The sequence below is a fragment of the Mus caroli genome, chromosome 3 (assembly GCF_900094665.2).
Source record: "Mus caroli chromosome 3, CAROLI_EIJ_v1.1, whole genome shotgun sequence".
NCBI lineage: Eukaryota > Metazoa > Chordata > Mammalia > Rodentia > Muridae > Mus > Mus caroli.
Window position 1 is genome coordinate 95,486,652 of NC_034572.1, and position 19,016 is coordinate 95,505,667.

The window sequence follows — 19,016 nt, forward strand, 5'->3', positions numbered from 1 at the left end:
GAGAAGAAGGAGAAGAAGGAGAAGAAGGAGAAGAAGGAGAAGAAGGAGAAGAAGGAGAAGAAGGAGAAGAAGGAGAAGAAGGAGAAGAAGAAGAAGAAGAAGAAGAAGAAAGTTCTAGCTGGGTAGCAGTGAATCACATCACTGGAGAGACAGAAGCAGGCAGATCTCTGTTCTAGGACAGCAAGGGCTGTTACACAGAGAAACTCTGTCTCCAAACACCAAAATCAAAACAAACAAACAAACAAAAATTCTGAGGTCATACAACCAATGTTAAAAACCCAGAAAATGATGCTTTAATGATTGACCCTCTGACCCAGCTGAAAGGGTTAGGATTTGCCTCAGGATCAAGCTCTCTCTGACCAGCCCTTCCCCAGTTTTACTACATGCAGGGAGGGACTTTCTCAGGAACTCCTTTGTATGACTGGAAAGCTTTTTCCAGAAGGAGAAAAAAACAAAAAGGTAATTGTCTTCTGTCTGCTCTGGAGGAATCTCACTGAATATCCAGGAAAGCTTAAGACTCCCTAGAAAGAGAAGGAAGTCTCTCAGCCCTAGGACCAGTTGCCTAGACCTGCATCTGACTCCGGAGACTGCATCTGCATAATAAGATGACCTTTCTTGCATCCCAGCGTTCAAGCTCAGAAGTTACTTAAGCCTTCACCATCTGGCCCTTGGGGAGACTCAGAGCTTATATGCACTGTGATTTCTTTCTACCTCCTGTTCCTGTTAATGAATTTATATTCCTTTTCTTTCTATTAATCTGTCTATTGTTTATGCATTTCAATGAACCTTTGAGGGGCAGGAGAAACTTTTTTTTTTTTTTTTTTACCCTTCCACCAGTGAAATAGAATGTCTTAGTTGTTTTAATTTTTTTCCTCTCTGTTTCTGTGATAAAATATCCTGACAGGAGCGGCTTAAGGAAGAAAAGGTCTGTTCTGGGTCCCAGTTCAAGGCATTCCGGTGGAGAAGGCTAAGCCAGAGGAGCTTAAAGCAGTTGGTCACAGCTACAGTGTATCCATAGTCAAGTCACTGAGGGCAACCAATGGCTGCTTGTGTTTGGCTCCCTCTTCCCATTTCACACAGTTCAGGATCCCCTTCCACAGTTATGATGGGTTTTGCACACCAATTAACATAATCAGGATAATCCCAGTCAGGCCTTGTGGAGGGGGCAAATGCCTTTACTTCTAGCACTTGGGAGGGAAACAGAGCCATCTGGGTCTTTGTGAGTTAGTTCAAGGCCAACCTGGTCTATATTTTAAATTCCTGGCTGGCCAGGCTTACACGGTGAGAGAGGGGTAGGAAGGGAGGGGGGAAGGAAGGTCCCTCAGAGGCATGGCTAGAGGCTTGTCTTCTAGCTGTCAATTTGACAGTTAACAGAGGAAGTGTCGTCTGAGTTAACTGTTGAGCATAATGTCACCTGTCTTCATCTGTCCCCTCATATCCTCGCAGAAGGATGGCCAGCTCTGTGGCCCTCTGATTGGTAGAAGTGTATTTGTGTGGTAGGATATCTGACTACCTCACTCGGATTCTGTTACTATAAGTCAGCAGCTATGAAAGAAAAGAAAGAAGAAAAAAGGGAGGGGGGTGGGTACAACATACATTCATACAGAAATCGGAAGAGAAAAAGATGGAGAAGCTGGTTGAAGGGATGTCTTAGGATCATACGGGTCCTAGTGTACAGTTGAGAGAGAAAAAAAAGCCACTTGGCAAACAGGGAGGGAACCCTGGTCCCTGCTCTCCTCCCCGTCCTCTGCTTACGGGGCTGCACACACGTCCTGGCCTTGTGTTCTTCCTCATTCTCTCCTGGTGACAATGGCCAGCCTCCCAGACAGAGCAAGCGTTCATCAAGCAGCAGCAGCTGAACCTTTGGCACAAATCTCCCCTTGTCCACTCCTCGTCCCAGTGACTCTGCTCTCTGTCCTCCATGGCAGGCCTCCGGCAAGATCGGGCTTCATTCAAAATAGCAGGCCTCATTTGTGGTGGAAACCACAAATGTTTGTGAACCCCTCCACCACGAAGCTAAAAATGGCTCTGAGGTAGGTGAGGATGAAAGGAAGGCCCGCTTGCCTGACTGGTGGTCAGGGGAGGCTAGGAGAGTTACTGAGGAATCCCACAAGGCAGCCATGGCTGTAGTAAAGGGTATTTTGGCCCTGCTGTTGTGTTGATAACACACACACACACACACACACCAAGTGTGTGGAGAAAGAGAGAGAGAGAGAGAGAGAGAGAGAGAGAGAGAGAGAGAGAGAGAGAGACGCACTCATATGTGAAGGAAAAAAATGCATTTGAACAGCTCAGGACCAAGACAGATGGCTGTAGTTGATAGAGTCTGGAGAAAAATAGCATTTCCTGCATTTGGGTTATCATATGAGCGATCGCTAAAAAAATGGCTTTGTTCTGTGCTGGATTCTCTGGGCAATTAATTGTGGAAGATCTGCTGTGAGGTCCCTGCTGAGTTTGAAATACTTCAGACATATTTCACAGATATCCGTGGTTACTTCAAGCCTCCCTCCTCCCTCCCTCCCTCCTTTGCTCTTCCTCCTCTTCTCTTTTCTTTTCCGGCCCTCCTGATCCTCTCTGCATTGGCCCCTTCCAGTTCTCCTTTGGTTTTGCCCTTTCTTTTCCCAGCAATCTTCTTCCTTTTCTGCGGCTCCCCAGCCCTCATCCATAAATAGCAAATCACAAGTAAATAAAGAGAAGGGGATGCTGAGGGATCACTGGGTATTGTGAAAATTACAAGTGACTTTGGGGAAAGCTTGTTGGCATCCACATGGGATCATTTGCACTGTGAACGTAAGGTCCACGTGTGGGCTCCTAAGCACCAGGCAGCACTGGAGCCTGGGGGAAAGGGAGGGGGAGGGGAAGGATGCCACTGTCCCTGCTGCCAGTTACTTCCCAAGCCCTCTTGAGACTAGGCTGGGTATGAGATCTGGAGATCCCCAGCACATGGTCCTTCCCAGCTTTGATAGATGAACTAAAGAGAGCGATCAGTAATTAAAGTTCTTTGTACAAGTCTGATCATGAGTGTCTGTTGAATCACCTCCCACAGCTGCCAAGGAGGGAGTCAGATACTGTGGTCAAGTCATCCAACTTGAAAACTTACAAGATTTCCTCACCCCAGCTACCTAAGCATCATCGAGCCCGGGGGGCTAGCGGCCCACTCTGTGGCGAAAGTGAGTTCAAGGGCATTCATTCATGGGATCAGTTAATCATCCCGAATCCATTCTGTAATGCTTCCGTCGAGTGCCTGCATGCTTACACAGCTACCGTGGGCAGTCTCTGACCTCGAGAAACTTACCAGGAAAAACCACACATTAAACAAAGAGCCTAAGTCAATGGCAAGGCACGGCCCTGGACATCTCTGCCCAGCACAGAGCTGGTGAAGACATGAACTCACTCCGGAAGAAGGGGAGGAGAGGTGGGTTTTTGTTTTTAGGTTTTTTTTTTCCACCCATAAAAAGGGTAAGAGTTTGCCAAGCTAGTGCCAGCAGCCGCAGAAGGCAACACTCACCTCACAGAATACCTGGCACACGCACAGGCATGGCTCAGAAACCATAGCTGACTGGTAACTCCAGTTCATGACAGGCAGAACCAAGAGCATAGGGAAGTTGGGGAGCAACCAAGGAGTCTGGGGAGATGCTCAGAGCCTACTGGAGGAAGCCTGAGTCTTCCCTAAGCATGTGGCAGCCTCAGAGGGTCCTGTCTAAAGGGTGCTTTACAAACATGTACACCCTGTTGGGGATGGTTCTTTTGGTTTGGTTTGAGTCAGGATCTCAACTACGTAGCCTAGGCTAACCTAAACTGGCATAGTACTTACCACTGCTTCACCAGCCTGGAGTCCTGAGATAGAATGCAAGACAGTGAGCACTCAAACATAAATCAAGCCTTGCCACATCACGGCTCTGAAGTATCTGATGGTTCCCCCTCCCTCCCACCTGCCTCCATCCCCACACAGGATAAAACCCAGAATCCCCCAAGACCCACATGACCTGCCTTTGCCTTCCTCCCATACCTCCCTCCAGCCCCCATCATTCCCACCACTCTAACTTTCTCTAATAGGCCGAGCCTGGCCTTCCCAATTGTCCTCTTACCATGAAAACGCCCCCATCCATCCTAGTAGAGGTTTGTGTTTCTGCGAACATTGTTTGAACTTCTCTTTTTTAAAAATACACGGTCTCGCCGGGCGTGGTGGCGCACGCCTTTAATCCCAGCACTCGGGAGGCAGAGGCAGGCGGATTTCTGAGTTCGAGGCCAGCCTGGTCTACAAAGTGAGTTCCAGGACAGCCAGGGCTATACAGAGAAACCCTGTCTCGAAAAAACCACAAAAAAAAAAAAAAAAAAAAAAAGAAAAAGAAAAAATACACGGTCTCACTATATAGCCCCAGATGACCTGGAGCTTGCTATAGACCAGGCTGACCTTGAACTCAGAGATCCCCTTGCCTCTGCCTCCTGGATGTCACCACATCCAGCTTCGAGATCACCTCTCTTTGCTGACTTGTCATCTCTCTCCCCAGCTAGACTTTACTGATTCATTTGACTAGTATTTGTTGAGCACAGGCTGTGCACTAGCCTTGATTCTCAATGTTGAGCACACCCTGGAGAACCAGGCAAGACAGAACTAGCTACCCCGAGCTTCCATCCTCCTGGGAAGACACAAAAAACAGAGAAGCGCACAGAAACAGAGTCCCACAGGGATAGAAATCAAGACAGCCATTTTTGTTTTGTTTTGTTTTCATTAAGATTTGTTTCTATGTATCTGTGTGTGTGTGGACCTCTGTGTGTCTGTATGCTGCATGCTGTGGGTCTCAGTGGAAGCCAGAAGGCATCGGATCCCCTAGAGCTGGAAGCACAGGTAGCTGTGAATTGCCTGATGTAGGGTTTTGCCCAAACCAAATTTGGGTCCTCTGAAGAGCAGCACTGCTCCTAACTGCTGAGTGATCTCTCCAGCTCCTAGGACTGCCTTCTTAAACACCCCAGGACATAGAGCATTGTTCTCAGGAAACTGGATATTTAGTCTTTCTCCTTTTCAAAAGATGAATGTCTTGCATCTGTGTTATTTACCAGTATTCTGGAATTCCTGATGTTTCAACTCCATTGTTGGTTCGCTGCTTCTTTTCCCCTTCTTGAATAGGCAACAACATTTAGGCGTGTGAAGGGTTAAGCACACTTGCATGTCATTCTGGAAATATAATCGGCATCTATCATATTACTGTTATGGGAAAATATGCTCTGAGTTCCAAATAATTAACTTGCAAGTGAACTTTGAAACTGACAGCCAGGCTCATGTATATTTGGGGGAGGTTTTGCCAAAGTCTTTGCACTCTTTTACGGGGAGAGGCAGCATGCCAGCCAAATCAGCCCAGACAGCCCTGGCGATCATGGGGTAACAGATGTCTCAGAAAAATCACCCCATACAAAGGTTCTGCTAGGCTTTGCACTCAAGGTTGGGATTCTTAGAAATCCCAGACCTGTGCTGACACACCTCCCTGTGTACAAGGAGAGGCATTATGATCCAAGGTTTTTTCCTTACCAGAGAGACCAAGACAAAATCCTTCAGAGTTCTTCACCTGGACCACAGCATGGCTGAAAGTGGCAGCCAGCATGGGCACTCAGCCCAGCAGCCCTGCGACGAGGAGCAGGAGAAAGCTTGGGGATCAGCCAATCTAATGCCGGGAAGTCACTCTGACATGACAAGCAGCGTGGCGTCTAGCCTACCCGCAGCCTCTAGGGCCTCTCCAGTATTTTAGCAAAGGGAGGAATCTCACAAAGGGAAAGAGCTGGGAGGTGATCTAAGGCTGTTAGGTTACAAACAAAACAAAAGAGGATATGCTGAGATTGTGATTCGGGAGCGGGGACTGTCTTAGTCAGGGTTTCTATTCCTGCACAAACATCATGACCAAGAAGCAAGTTGGGGAGGAAAGGGTTTATTCGGCTTACATTTCCATACTGCTGTTGATCACCAAAGGATGCAGGACTGGAACTCAAGCAGGTCAGGAAGCAGGAGCTGATACAGAGGCCATGGAGGGATGTTCTTTATTGGCTTACTTCCTCTGGCTTGCTCAGCCTGCTCTCTTATAGAGCCAAGACTACCAGCCCAGAGATGATCCCACCCACAAGGGGCCTTTTCCCCTTGATCACTAGTTGAGAAAATGCCTTACAGCTGGATCTTGTGGAGGTATTTCCCAACTGAAGCTCCTTCCATTGTGATAACTTCAGCCTGTGTCAAGTTGACACACAAAACCAGCCAGTACAGGGACCAATCAAATGCTCAGTGTTTGAGGTTGGGAGCAAGGATGTTCTCTAGACCATACTTGGGACTAACACTGGCTTTTTTTGATTCTTTGGCTCCAGGTGATGCTATGTAGCCGAGAGGGCTCCTTAAGTCAAACCACAGAGGATGTGATTGGCAATCTGTTTTCAGTCTTTCCATTGCTGTAAAATACCTCCTAAGACTACGTGATAAACCAGGCTATGTGATAAACCAGTGGCACACGCCTGTAGTGACAATTTCAGAATATCGGTTGCTTTCAAAAACCACAGAAACACTATACACTATAAGAATGTGTTTTCCTTTTAATCCCAGGTATAGGATATGGGGCTGCTTCAGACTGTGCACAGCAACTCCGATGCTTCATGCTCTAGCAGGGGCGTGAATTTGCCAGCTGCAGACAGTTTTTGCAATTGTGTGACATTTGGAAACCTAGGGACTTTTCAGAGGGTATATAAATGTTAGGGCCCCGAGAGAAGGTAGTGGGTTGGTGGTTGGTTGCTGCTGTTAGAGGTTTAAGAAGTCAGAGGAGGAGGAGGAGGAGGAGGAGAAGGAGAAGGAGAAGAAAGAATATAAATATCCTGATGTTGAAGATCAAACTTGCCCCAAATCAGCAGGAAGGAGTCTAATGATAACCCTGCCTTTTTTCCTTCTTCTTTCCTATCTAGTGTTTGGGGATTGAAAGGGTGGAGAAGGGAGGAAGAAAGAAGAACCCACAAAGTAGCAAAAGACAGCCACATGCACCCTTAATCACAGCACTCAGGAGGCAGAGCCAGGTGGATCTTTGTGAGTTTGAAGACAGTTTGGTTTATATAGTGAGGCAAATACCCACTACCACAATCAGGGGGTAAAAAAGGACTGGATGATTTATACATTTTCATTTAGCTTGTGGTTTGGGGGATCTAAGACAGTGGCATTGACATGAGCTTCTGGTGAGGGTCCTGTGACATACGTACGTGTTGACAAAGTAGAGTGGGAACGGGAATGTGCCAGAAAGCTTTTGTGGGAGACAGAGCTAGAGGGCAAGCAGCGAGCCTTATGCAGCCTGCTTTTGTTCCTGTGATGTGACCCCCTCACAGAAGTGGAGACCCACGATCTAATCACTTCTTCATGGTCCCACCACCTCTCAACAGCATGCCACTGGCAGCCAATTTTCAAGGAATCACATTCAAACCACAGCCAGCACATCCCAACGTTTTGGCCTTTAAACGTCTTCTGAAGCCAAGTTTCAATCAGCTCTTGAGAAATAGAATCTTCTAGATTGGCCAGGGGACTTGTACTTGTTTTGGTTTTATGAGACAGGGTTTCTCTGTGTAGCCCTGGCACTGACTCTGTAGACCAGGCTGACTTTGAACTTAGAGATCAGCCTGCCTCTGCCTCTGAATGCTGGGATTAAAGGTGTGTGCCACCACCACTCATTGAACCTATTCTTTTAACTGTGTCTGCAGTAGCTCATGCATAGTCAGTTTAAGACTTTCTAGCTAGAATAAGCAACCTCATTTTGCAGAAGTTGGGGTCCAGAGGGTTCTTAGAGCATCACTTAAGTATCAACGTCTGGATGGGAAGCTGGAATTTCTGTCTCTGGGCCCAGTGCACATTGGAGGTTGGTCAGTACACGCCAGTATAGAGAATAGTTCGTGAGGCATAGGTTCTTTCCACTCATCAGACCACTAACACTTGCAACCTCACTTGAGGGTGGCTTCTACTGTAGCCCACATTTATAAAGAGGAACCTCGGGCCACAAAGGATAAGTAGTTGAGAATGGAGGCTCACACTCAAAATCCTTGCACTTGGGGCATAAGAACTGCTTCAAGTTCGAGGTTAACATGGATCAAGTAGTGAGTTCCAGGAAGTCTGGGATACAGAGTAAGAACCTATCTCAAAACAAAACAGCTTGACAAAGAGTTAGGTGTCAATAAACGCGGACCTGGGCACCTGCGTTATCTTTTAGAAGCACTGTTCTCTATCAGGAACGAAAGAAGCGAGCTCAGTTTTGTGGAGAATGGAGAATGTTCTCTCAATAGAACCAGACTTAACCTCTGGGATAATCCAGCCATCAGAGCTCCCGGAGGCAAACCTACTCACTTCTGTAACGCTAGGTGGCGCACCCCAGGTTCTGAGCACCCACCTGTGGGCGAAGCCTTTGGGGACTACCCACTCTCTACCCTGGTCTCAAGATATTATAGTCTCTGTGTGTTGGAAGACAGATGGCAGCCAGTGTAAGCTATTCCTAGTCTCATCTCCGGGGATCCTTGTCTGTGTAGGAGGGTAATCACTGAGGAAGGCTGACTTTCGGGAGAACGTTCGGCACACGCGGTGAGCTTCGCTTAGGCTGAGCTGTGAGGTAGGAGGTTCTCTGCTCTTTTCACAGGACACTTACTGGCCCATTGAAGAGCAGTCCACACTAACAGTGGAGGGGTGGGGGGTAGGGGTGGGGGTAGGGGTTGGGGTGAGGCTTAGTCTGTGACTGCTTATCTTTAGACAAAAGTGCCTCCCCAACTTTCTTTCATGTGACAGGATGACTTCGGAAGACTACCCTGTATGTTTTTCCTTAAAACTCGAACTTTTTGCTGCTTTGATTTATAACTGATCTTTTTGATTGTAACGGTCTGTGGATCTGGAAGTCGCAAACTCACAGAATCTCTTGGTCATACCTTACCCAATAATAAATTTTGTTCCCCACAGCATTTGATTTAAACACTGGGTCTGTGGGGCAGGCAAGCCTGCAACCTCAGCTACTCAGGAGCCTCAGGCGATTCTACATCAGAGTGGGTAACCTAGTACCCCTGCCTCAAAATCAAAAGGGGTCTGTGGGTGTATATCAGTGGTAGAGTACTTGCCTAGTGTGTGGGCAGCCCTATTCAGTTCCCAGGATTGTCAAAGCAACAATGAAGAACACGCTAATTTTCAACTTTGGCTATTGATATGGTTTAGTGGGCAAGGGGGTTTGCTGCCAGTCCCCATGACCTGAGTGTGACATCCAGAACACACACGGTAGAGGAGAAAAATGGCTCCTATACCTTGTTCTTCGATCTCCACACATGCACACAAAATAATAAACGTTTTAAAGAATTAGAAATCAGGAAAGATTCTAGGAAAGTCTAGAGTTCCTGACTCTCTTGAAGTAGGAAATTCAGGGACAGGGATCCTTCACGCCCAGTGGTTGTCCTTGGTTGAGATTCTTAGGGGCTATGTCTTCAGTGTGCCCCACCCCAGCTCTCCTCGTTACTGTTTTTTTCATCTGGCTCCATCTGTGTTGAGCTCTCTGATGGAGATGAAGGGGTCTTCCAAGGCTCCAAAGTACCAGCCTTGTTCCAGGCCAATTCAGGAGAGGACTGGAAGTTGAATTGTAAAGCGTTGTGAAGAAGCCCCTAATGTGCAGATGGGGGTGGGGCCGTGGGTGGATGGGGTGGAGGCTGGGCTGGGGGTGGTGGGGAGAATGGGGTGGGTGGTGGTGGCGGCACAGGGTGGATTTCCTGACTAGTCTTCTGGCCCTTCCTTTCTGTTGATGTCTTTGCTTCCCTAAAGACCCTGCCCAGCTCAGTCCTGAACCTGCTGCTGAGTCCCTGGAGGGGCCACCAGGTTCCGGCTCACACTGACTTCATCTCATGGCTTCTGAGTCTGGGAAACAAAGGAATTCTTTTAATTGTGCCTTTCTCTCCCAGCAGTTAGCACCATTCTCTGCATAGCCGTAGAAAGAACCTAGGACTGGGAATCTGCTATGGTGGTGCAGGCCAAAAGCTGAAAGAGGAAGTCGCCGGCCGTGCATCCGGGCAGATGGAGAAAGGAAAACCTGGGAACAGACAAGGGATTATGAAGTGAAGAGGGTAAAGATTGGAGGCCCAGGGAGATGACCCAGGAAACTGAGTTTTGAGAAGGGGTACGGCAGCTTGATAGGGCCAGAGAGCTCTAAAGCTGGCTGATATGGAAGGTTCCTCTCTCTCTCTCTCTCTCTCTCTCTCTCTCTCTCTCTCTCTCTCTCTCTCTCTCCCTCCCTCCCTCTCTCTCCCCTCCCTCCCCCATCTCTCTCCTCTCCATATTCAGTTCTTTAGAGAGTACAATTGAGAGGCTCCCAGACATCCGTTACAGCTTTCACTGTACTACCCTTAGCCAAGCTCTGACGCTCACCTAACTCACCTGCATCATGTCAGAGGCCTCTGCCTGTCATCTTCCTTCCTTTTCTGTTCCCATTGCCATCATGTCAGAGGCCTCTGCCTGTCATCTTCCTTCCTTTTCTGTTCCCACTGCTAACCTTTCTCAGTAGCCCATGACCTGAAGTGCTTCCCAGACCGCAAGGTCTTAGGGTCTGTGTTCTCTCTGGGCTTCTCAGATCCACTCCTCCCAATTCTTCTTCATGCTATGTTAGAAATACTTTTAATTTCAGAACAGGTTAGCCGGCCTAGCACATGCTGTCTCCTCCAGCTGGGACTCTTCCTTCAGACATTGCCATTTTCTCCTCCTCCCTGACTCTAAATCAGGTTTCTGTTCTAATACCTCTCTGAGAAATCCTCCTTCACCATCCCACCTAGAATAGAACTCCTCTCCCCACCTCACCCACTAGATACACACACACACACACACACACACACACACACACACACACACACTATTCCGTCACCTTACTTTCTTTAGAACACATGTCATTGTGTTATATATTTATTTGCTTCATTGTCCGTGTTTCTCACAAGAAGGTACTAAGAGAACAGAGACATGGCTTCACACATCGATGTTTAGGAAATAAGCACAGGGATCCAGTAGGCAAGAGCTGAGAGACACCAGGGCCACTGTTGTCTTGGGGCAAAGAGGGAATATGCAACATACAAGAGGAGATTTTTTTTTAAATACAATACTTTAAATATGTGATAAATATTCAATTTGATATGATAGGCAATATTTATAGTTCAATTACATATGCAGATCAAATTCCAACAGTTGTTTGGGGATACAGGATAATTACGGGGCAGACTGCCTTCAAGAAATTTACAGCCATGGGGGAGGGGAAAGGACAGATAAAGACTTCACAGTTATCTGGGCCTCCACTGTGGCAAGATCTTCATTGTCTTGTACAATAGAGGTATTGAATTGGGGGGATGAGTGCGTTATCAGTATATTCATTTTGTGTATGGATATATGTCCATCTAAATGGCCATGTGTGGAGAACCCAGAGGACAACAACCTCAGGCATGGTCCCTCAAGTATCAGTCACATTTTCTTCTATTTTGTTTTTAACGTGGATTCTGAGAACCAAACTCAGGCCCTCATGATTCCATGGCAGGCGCTTTAGCAAACAAGCCATCTTCCCAGCCCATCAACGCATTCTTTCAGTACAGTGTTCTGCTGTCACTCAGTCCAATAGGATGAAAACACTTAGTAAGCCCCTCTCTGAGCTCTGAAATCCACTGGTGGTGTCTTTGGACATGGCTGTCAGTCAGATAAAGGGCTTGGACCCCTCAAACTCCAACCGTCATCCTTCTGTCTCTGAATCCTGATCTCAGACACTGAGCCTCTCTCACACCCACCTAGACATTCCATGGAACCCACCCCCCTGATTGCCAGTAGCTGTCCCCGTAGCTGCCTGTGTGGTTACTTCTATTTCCTGGATTTTTCAGCCATGATCCACCACAACATCTTCAATATTCCTGGAAAACTCTCCCACCCACCTTCCAATCCTAGGTCAAGTGATTTTTCTAAAATGGAGCTCTGATTGCTACAGGTTCTTACTCAAACCATTCGGGGGCTTTCTCCTGGGCGTAAGCTTAAAGTCCAGCCCTTGCCCCCCGGCTTCCAATTTTTTGTTATAACTCTTCCTGTCAGTCTTCCCTCCAGTCTAGTTAGGGCCCCACAGGGCTTTTTCTCATAGGTACTGAGTCTTTCTTCTCTGGGCATATAAAGTTATGTTTCCAGGGCCTATCATTGTCCTCTGTACCCCTCCTCCCTTGTTCCGTGGTTTTATACTCCGTTTTCTCTAGGACAAGGCTTCCTGGACCTTACCCTGCCCAGCACTTCACCCAGGAACACAGGGTTGGAATGGGTTCATTCCACACCATTTACGTATGGCCTACTGTTAGTGTTCCCACGTAGATCACAAGTCTGCAAGGGCAGTACGATCCAACCTGCTCCTGTAACGAGTCGTTTTTAGCACCTTGTGTTTGGTAATGTTGAGTAAGTATGGTGCCACTTGCATGGATAGCACTGTTAAGAAACTAATGACAGTTCATTTGTAACTGAGTGCTTTTGACATATGAGGCATTCCGCTAAGTGCTTTACAAGTATGACGTGGACACCTCACATAACCCTATTAAGCAGAGCTTATTTACTCTTTGTGACAGATGAGCAGACTGAGGCCCAGAGAGGTTAAGCAACACAGAAGCTAAGGCTATGAACCCAGGCTGTCTCTGGGGTCCAGATTATGTTAGAGTGAAGCACAATGTGGAGGTTTGTTATAGAAATAGACTCAAGTCTCCAGCGAAGCGTTTTGCTATTGTTTACCGGGCGAAGGACGCGCCCCCGGGAGCCTGGGCTTTGGGAAGGGCCCTTGGGGCGCGAACCCCGGGTTAACTTCCCATCAGCTCATCCCAGGTGGTCCGCAGCTGCGTTCGGGTGCAGCCAGAGAGCGCCGGGTTGGTGGGCGGGGCGTTCCGGGGGCGTGTCCCCGTGAGGCCACCGCCTTCGCCCTTGCTCGCCTCGCGGGGAGCTGCGGGCCAGGCCGGAGCTGGAGGGCGGGGCCTGGGGCGGGGCGGGAGCAGGACGGCCTGAGCCGCTGCGGGAGGCGAGGAGGAAGCCGTGCGTCTTGGGAGGCGTGCGGGACACAGAACGGGTGAGCGTTCGGTTGCTGGGAGCTGCGGGGCCCCGGGCGAGGTGAGCGCGGGCGGGCGCGGATCCGGGTCGGGGGCGCGGGGACTGTGGCGTGGCGATCGGCGTCCCGCCCCGGGCCCAAGCCCCTTTCTCCGTCGGAGCCGGATCGCGCCGGGCGGGCTCAGCTTGCGGCAAGCGGAGCCCTGAGCCCCTTTCTCGGACCTTTTTCTTTGCCAGTGTCTCAGACTCAACCGCCGGGGAGGTAAAACAATAGCGGGCCACCTGGGACGCGGCGCGCCCCGGCTCCCACGGCCGGCGCCCCGAGTCGCGGCCCCGCGCCAGCCCCGTGGCGACCCGCGCTGCCGAGGGTGGGGCTGCCCGCCGCGCCCCGCTCCGTAGACCGCGATGGGAAAAGCCCGCGAGTGAGAGGCATTTGGTGAAAGTGTTTTGAGAACAATCATAATTGCCCTGCTCTGGGCGGGGAAACTGAGGCGTGGGGCACGGAAGGTAAGATTTGTACAAGGTCAGGATGCACACATGGGCTGCCCTCGCCCAGGGAAGGGACCCAGGTGGCTCGGCTGGCCAGTCGGGTGCTTTGGCCTCTCTCGGTTTTGCGGCGGTTGTGTTGGCCTTAGATAAATGTCTGTTGTGTTTGTTTTAGGAATCTGCGGGCTTTTGTGGGACCACTCTCGAGCTACCAAATGCCAGCTTACTTCGTGTGCCCTGGGAGGTTCTGGGGCAGGTGACGGCACTGTGACCTCTCACCATGGATGGAGATGGACTTTTTGATGAAGAAATCCGAAATGTCTTTACCAATCAGGGTGTTTTGGCTGTCTTGGGTTTTGACAAAACCTGCTTGGTTCCCTTTGGGGGATCCGAATGAGCGATCTCAGACACCTTCACTGCGAAGCCAAGGACATTTCTGTATAATCAGCGCATGAAAGGATTTTCTCAGACCCTTTCCTCCCGTTTTCCTCGAGGATTAATCCACCAGAATCCATAGTTCCGGTGGAGACTGCGAGGCATATACAATGTGGCAGAAACCTTGAGCGCCTTCGGAATTGCTCTGGACCCTGCCTTAGGCATAGAGGACTCTATTGCATACGCCACTCCCCTCCCCTGCCCCCAACTCCCTCCTTCTGACTACTCTGTCTTTGACTGGCTCTCATTTTCCCCGTGAAGTTCTGTTTCCAAACTGTTCCCTGGAGCTATAAGTGGATTGGCAGTAATGAGAGATTAGGCGGTGGGAAAAGCACGGTGCCCTGTGCTGTGTCCTTTTCCTGCTGCCGCCGCCGCCAACATGAAGTGCTTTTTCCCAGTGTTGAGCTGTCTGGCTGTGCTGGGTAAGTGACTGCTTATCAGTTCTATAGCTGTGAAAGTTTAACCCGATCTCATTGCTAATTCCTTGTGGTTCTCTCCCATCAACACAGCATTTCGGGAGGCAGAGGGGGTTAGCCAGAGTGTGACAGAGTGGCTTAAAGTACCAAGAGGGTCTGTTTGTTTCTGACCCATCAAGAACGGTGGCATACTGGTTGTCTTTAAGCTGTCCTGGGCTTTTGGGTAAAGCCTCTCACTTGCAAGGCTGTGGCTTAGGGTTGGTGTGTGGATTGAGGGCTTCCAGTGTCTTTACTTTTGTGTGTGTCTGCATAGGTCCCAGGGAAGTTACAACATAATTCTTACTGTGTTGGGAATGGTGCTTTCATGAATAATGGTGCTTTTTTGTTGTTGTTGTTTTTGGAGGGGAAAGGTGGGAGTGGGTGGGATGGGGGCTGAAGGGCTGCTTTGTTTTCCCTAAGAAGTCTGTAGGCTAAGTGTGTATTGAAGACACTGGTTCTGTGTCTCCTCACCAAGGAAGCCCAGCTCATAGTCCTTGTGGGAGGTGAAGCTGAAGGCAGGGTGCTGCCTGGCCAGGGGTTGTGTTAGGATTGGTTTTCATGCCCTCAGAGAAAGAAGGCTGAAGTCTCAGAGTAGGAGGGAGAAACCGTGGTCTCAGAAGTGAGACCCCAGTCCTCTCTGCAGGCCGCCATCCCCTGGTATGATGTTGAGCAATCTCCACTATGTATTTTCCAATGCTCTGGTGTCTCCTAAACTTCATAGCTGGCACCTGGTGCCTTCTCACCTCAGTCCTCAAGAATGGACACACCCCCTCCCTTCTCTGCATTCAGAGAAGTTCCTGCAGCTGGTCGCTTGCTTCTCCATTCTAGGTTTCTTGCACTTACAGGATTTATCCGTGAAGTTGCCTCTGAATTATCTGCACCCTTATAAAAGTTAACTGGCGTCCGGAATGAGGATGGACTTTAGTCTTGAATTCCCATCTCAGCTTCATCTTGATTCACATGTGAGTCCCAGTAAGACATCCCAAGTCTGCATTTAAGGGATGTAAAGTATCCTAAAAAAGAAAAAAAAATCTTGATTGCTTCACAACATGTTTGAAACTCCAATCAGTGCTCATTCGGAGGTGCTCACACTTAGGCATAAGTTGGTATCTTTAAGGCATCTTAAAAAAAAAAAAATCTTGATATTCTGGCGACCACCTCAGAGCGGTGAAACCAAATTCCCTGGATTGTGAGTTCATTAGTGGCAGCCCTTCCCGGCCCAGCACATGTGCACAGGCACACATGTGTGGCTGGCTGTGCGGTTAGTCGGTTTGTCCTGTTAGGTGACAGAATCTCCATGTCTCCTGTGTGCTCAGGTGAAGGAAGTTAGGAGCCAGGCTTCTCTTGGCCAGCCTCTTTATGAGACTATATTTATATGTGTTGTACAGTATTTGTCACAGTGTCTCAGCTTGAATCAGCAGTTGGTGATTCATGGAGATTGAAAAGGACACAAACTGGGAAAGCCCCACCCCCGCACCGCACTTCCCCAGGCTTGGCTGTGTGATTGAGGGTGGGGCTCTGGGCAGAAGGAGCCACCAATGGGAAGACAGGGAACTATGACATTTGTGCCTTTTGTTTCTTTTCTTTCTTTCTTTCTTTCTTTCTTTCTTTCTTTCTTTCTTTCTTTCTTTCCCTTTTTGGCTGTTGAGGAAATGTGATGCTGCCTGCTGGTCTCCCTGCTGTCCCCTCTCCAGGTCCCTCTGTGGAGGGGAGCTGGGACCCTGGCATCCAGTGAATGCAGTCATTTTCCCTCTCTCTACCCCATCCCACCCACCCCAGAGAGGCCCTGGAGGAAGCTAAGTCTCCAGGTGACTGGAAAGGGTTCCTGGGGCAGAAGGCCAGATCTGTGTGACAGTGGAGAGATTTGGAACCCTGGACAGGCACACTAATGCCTACCCCATTCTGAGCCCCTCTGAGGGACTCTCAAGCTCCCGGCCAATCATCTGAGAGCTGACTGCATGGTTTGGGAGGCCTGCCTTGTCCTCGTAGTCTTAACCTGGAAGAAGCACAGCACGTTTGGTGAGAGAACAAAAACACACTCCGGTCTGGTAGCCTCCTGGCATGGTCTGATTCATGTAGTTAGCATTCCTGCTGTGTGATGTGAATTAATGCCTAGTGTGAGTTTGAAACAGTAATAAAGAATCCAAGGTTTTGAACCTATGTGGATCACATACCTGGAATAAAACTGTTTAAAAGTTGAGTCGGTCTAAGTGGCGTGGAAAGAAGACAGGTAGAGGAAATGACCTTCCAGAGACTGCAAATCCGAGGTAGAAAATCTTGTGACCCTGGGAGGAGGGCCACTGGGTGAATCTGTGAGATGTATGTGACCGGCAGGCTTGTGCGTTTCTGCTCCCTTCCACTCTGCCAGTGTCTGGAGTTTGGTTCAATAAAACAGGCTTTTATTGCCTGTTTAGGACACTAATGATTCAAGTCTTTGTCCCTATTCTCCTGACTGCTGAGTCTCCTATCCTTTGGAGTCCCAGGTGGCTCCTCCAAGCTCATCCATTGGCTGCTACGACCTCCTCATTTCCATTCCAAAGCCATCTTAGGCCTGGGCTGGTGAACAGCAGAGTCTTCACTGGCTGGAATGGATGGAGTCAGAGGGGCAGGAGAGAGAGAGAGAGAGAGAGAGAGAGAGACAGAGAGAGAGAGAGAGACAGACAGACAGAGAGAGAGACAGAGAGACAGAGAGAGAGAGAGAGACAGACACAGAGAGAGAGAGAGAGAGAGAGAGATCATCTGAGTGTGAGCTGGGGTGAATGGCACCGTGTCTGTGCCTGGATGAAGCCATGTGAGTAACTGTGACATGGAAAGATGGCAGCAGCATGAGAGAAGAAGGTAGGAGCTGTGTCCCTTTGAATAGGAAGAAACCACTCCGGAAAGATGCATGTAGGCTGTAAACGCAGAAAGCATGGTTCGATTTTGTGTACCATGAAGACACACACTCCCAGACCAGTGCAGATGTTGCAAACAAGACAATCCGCAGAGGAGAGCCTCTGGATGGTTAGTAGGCGTTTGTGTTCTTCTCCAGTGAACCCACACACTTGTTTATAGAGTTCGGGAAGCCTCGTGATTGAACAGGATGGGATCAAGTTATCACTTCCAGTGATTAGGCAGAGAGCAGAGGGTGCTTCCACAAGAGATGGAAGGAAACTTTGATGTCTTGATAGGCATGGACTCAGAGGCAGGATCAAGGTGATCAAAGGCAGAGGAGAAGGAGGAAGCAGATGACAGAGGAGGGGGTTTACATCATTGGGAGTAGGTAGCTGGGATGGGCAGCGTGATTAATGGATGAACCAGCACTACTGGGGCCTAACACTGTTGAAAAGGTGGGACGCTTTGCTTCTTAAGACTATATGATGACGGTGCTGGAGGAAGGAATTCTTGCCAGGACTGGCTAGCTTGCCTCTTGTGCTAGTCTGCTTTCCATCGCTATAACAAAACATCTGACAGAACTAACTCAGAACAGGTTCATTTGGGCTCTCTCTCGGTTGTTGCTTTTGGGCAGAGCATCATGATGGTGGAGCAGTTTTGGGGGAGGGGCAGGCAAAAACAGGCAACTCCTTGTTGAGGAATGAAAAGGAGGGGAAGGAGCTGGGCTATACTGTACTTCTAAGGGCCTGTTCTCAGTGACCCCAAGACTTCCCACTAAGCCCTGTCTCTGAAAGGTGCCATCTTCTCCCAATATGACCACCCCATGCTCCAAACCTTTGGCTGTATAAGGGTCATTTAAGATCCAAACAATAGCATCTTTAGACTGTAAAATGGTTGAGTCACCTCTCTATACCCAGGGCTGTGTTCTGCCCCCTTTGCTAGAGTGTCCACTGCAGCAGAGCTGCAGTTATTTCTATAGCAGTGGTAATATCTGCTCTCTGAACTCCAGCCCTTATTATGAACCAAGCCCATCATTCAGTCTCCAGAGCAACCCTAGGCAATAGGCACCTTACATTTCCATCCTTTTATAGATGGCGATCCTGAAGTCCAAGAAGATTTAACTTCCCTAAGATGGATTGCTGGCCAGGCTAATGTATTGCACAGTATTTGGGCCCCAGGCTCCTTCTGGCTTGTTTCCTGTGCATGGCATTTATTCCTAGTATTACCTCAGGGTCCAAAATGGCCATTCTGGCTCCAGCCATCGGGAGGGAAGAAAGGATTAATGAAGGATTCATGATGAAATTTGTATATTAAGGATACTTCCTGGAAGGTATGTGCATTTCTGCTTATATTCTCATTGGCTTGAACTTGAACATAATGGCTATACTTAACTGCAAGGATGGCTGGGAAGCATGTTCATTCTAAGTGCTAGGGCCATGCTTCTAACATGGGGTTGTATTGCTTTAAAGGGAGTGCAGGTTTTGCCTGACAAATATCAGCTCTACTATAGCCACAAGCTTGTAAGTGGCAGAGTAGAGTATTGAAGCCAGGACTGTCAGTATCAAGTCCTGCATTCTTTTCTTAAACAAGCAGTACCTTCTGTGAATGAGGCCCAGGCTCTGGCCAATAAGGAGCCTTATTGGGAAGACATGAGCTAGACGAACCAACAGTTGTTGCTGAGGAAGCAACATAAGCTAGCATATAAT

General features: G+C 48.8%; 1 protein-coding gene across 5 annotated transcripts in view; it reads left to right on the forward strand.

Annotated features, from left to right (window-relative positions):
• Positions 1-13,009: 13,009 nt before the first annotated feature.
• Igsf3 (immunoglobulin superfamily member 3) overlaps positions 13,010-19,016 on the forward strand; it is an 87,178-nt gene continuing 81,171 nt past the window's right edge. For 2 of the 5 annotated variants that reach the window (XM_029475384.1, XM_029475386.1), the window contains exons 1-2: positions 13,012-13,082; positions 13,722-14,403. In XM_029475384.1, coding sequence (XP_029331244.1) covers positions 14,361-14,403 — 43 coding nt within the window. In that variant the 5' untranslated portion in view covers positions 13,012-13,082; positions 13,722-14,360. Of the gene's footprint in view, positions 13,124-13,417; positions 13,568-13,721; positions 14,404-19,016 lie in introns of those variants that run through there. The other 3 variants (XM_021158364.2, XM_021158363.2, XM_029475385.1) reach the window with 3 other exon arrangements.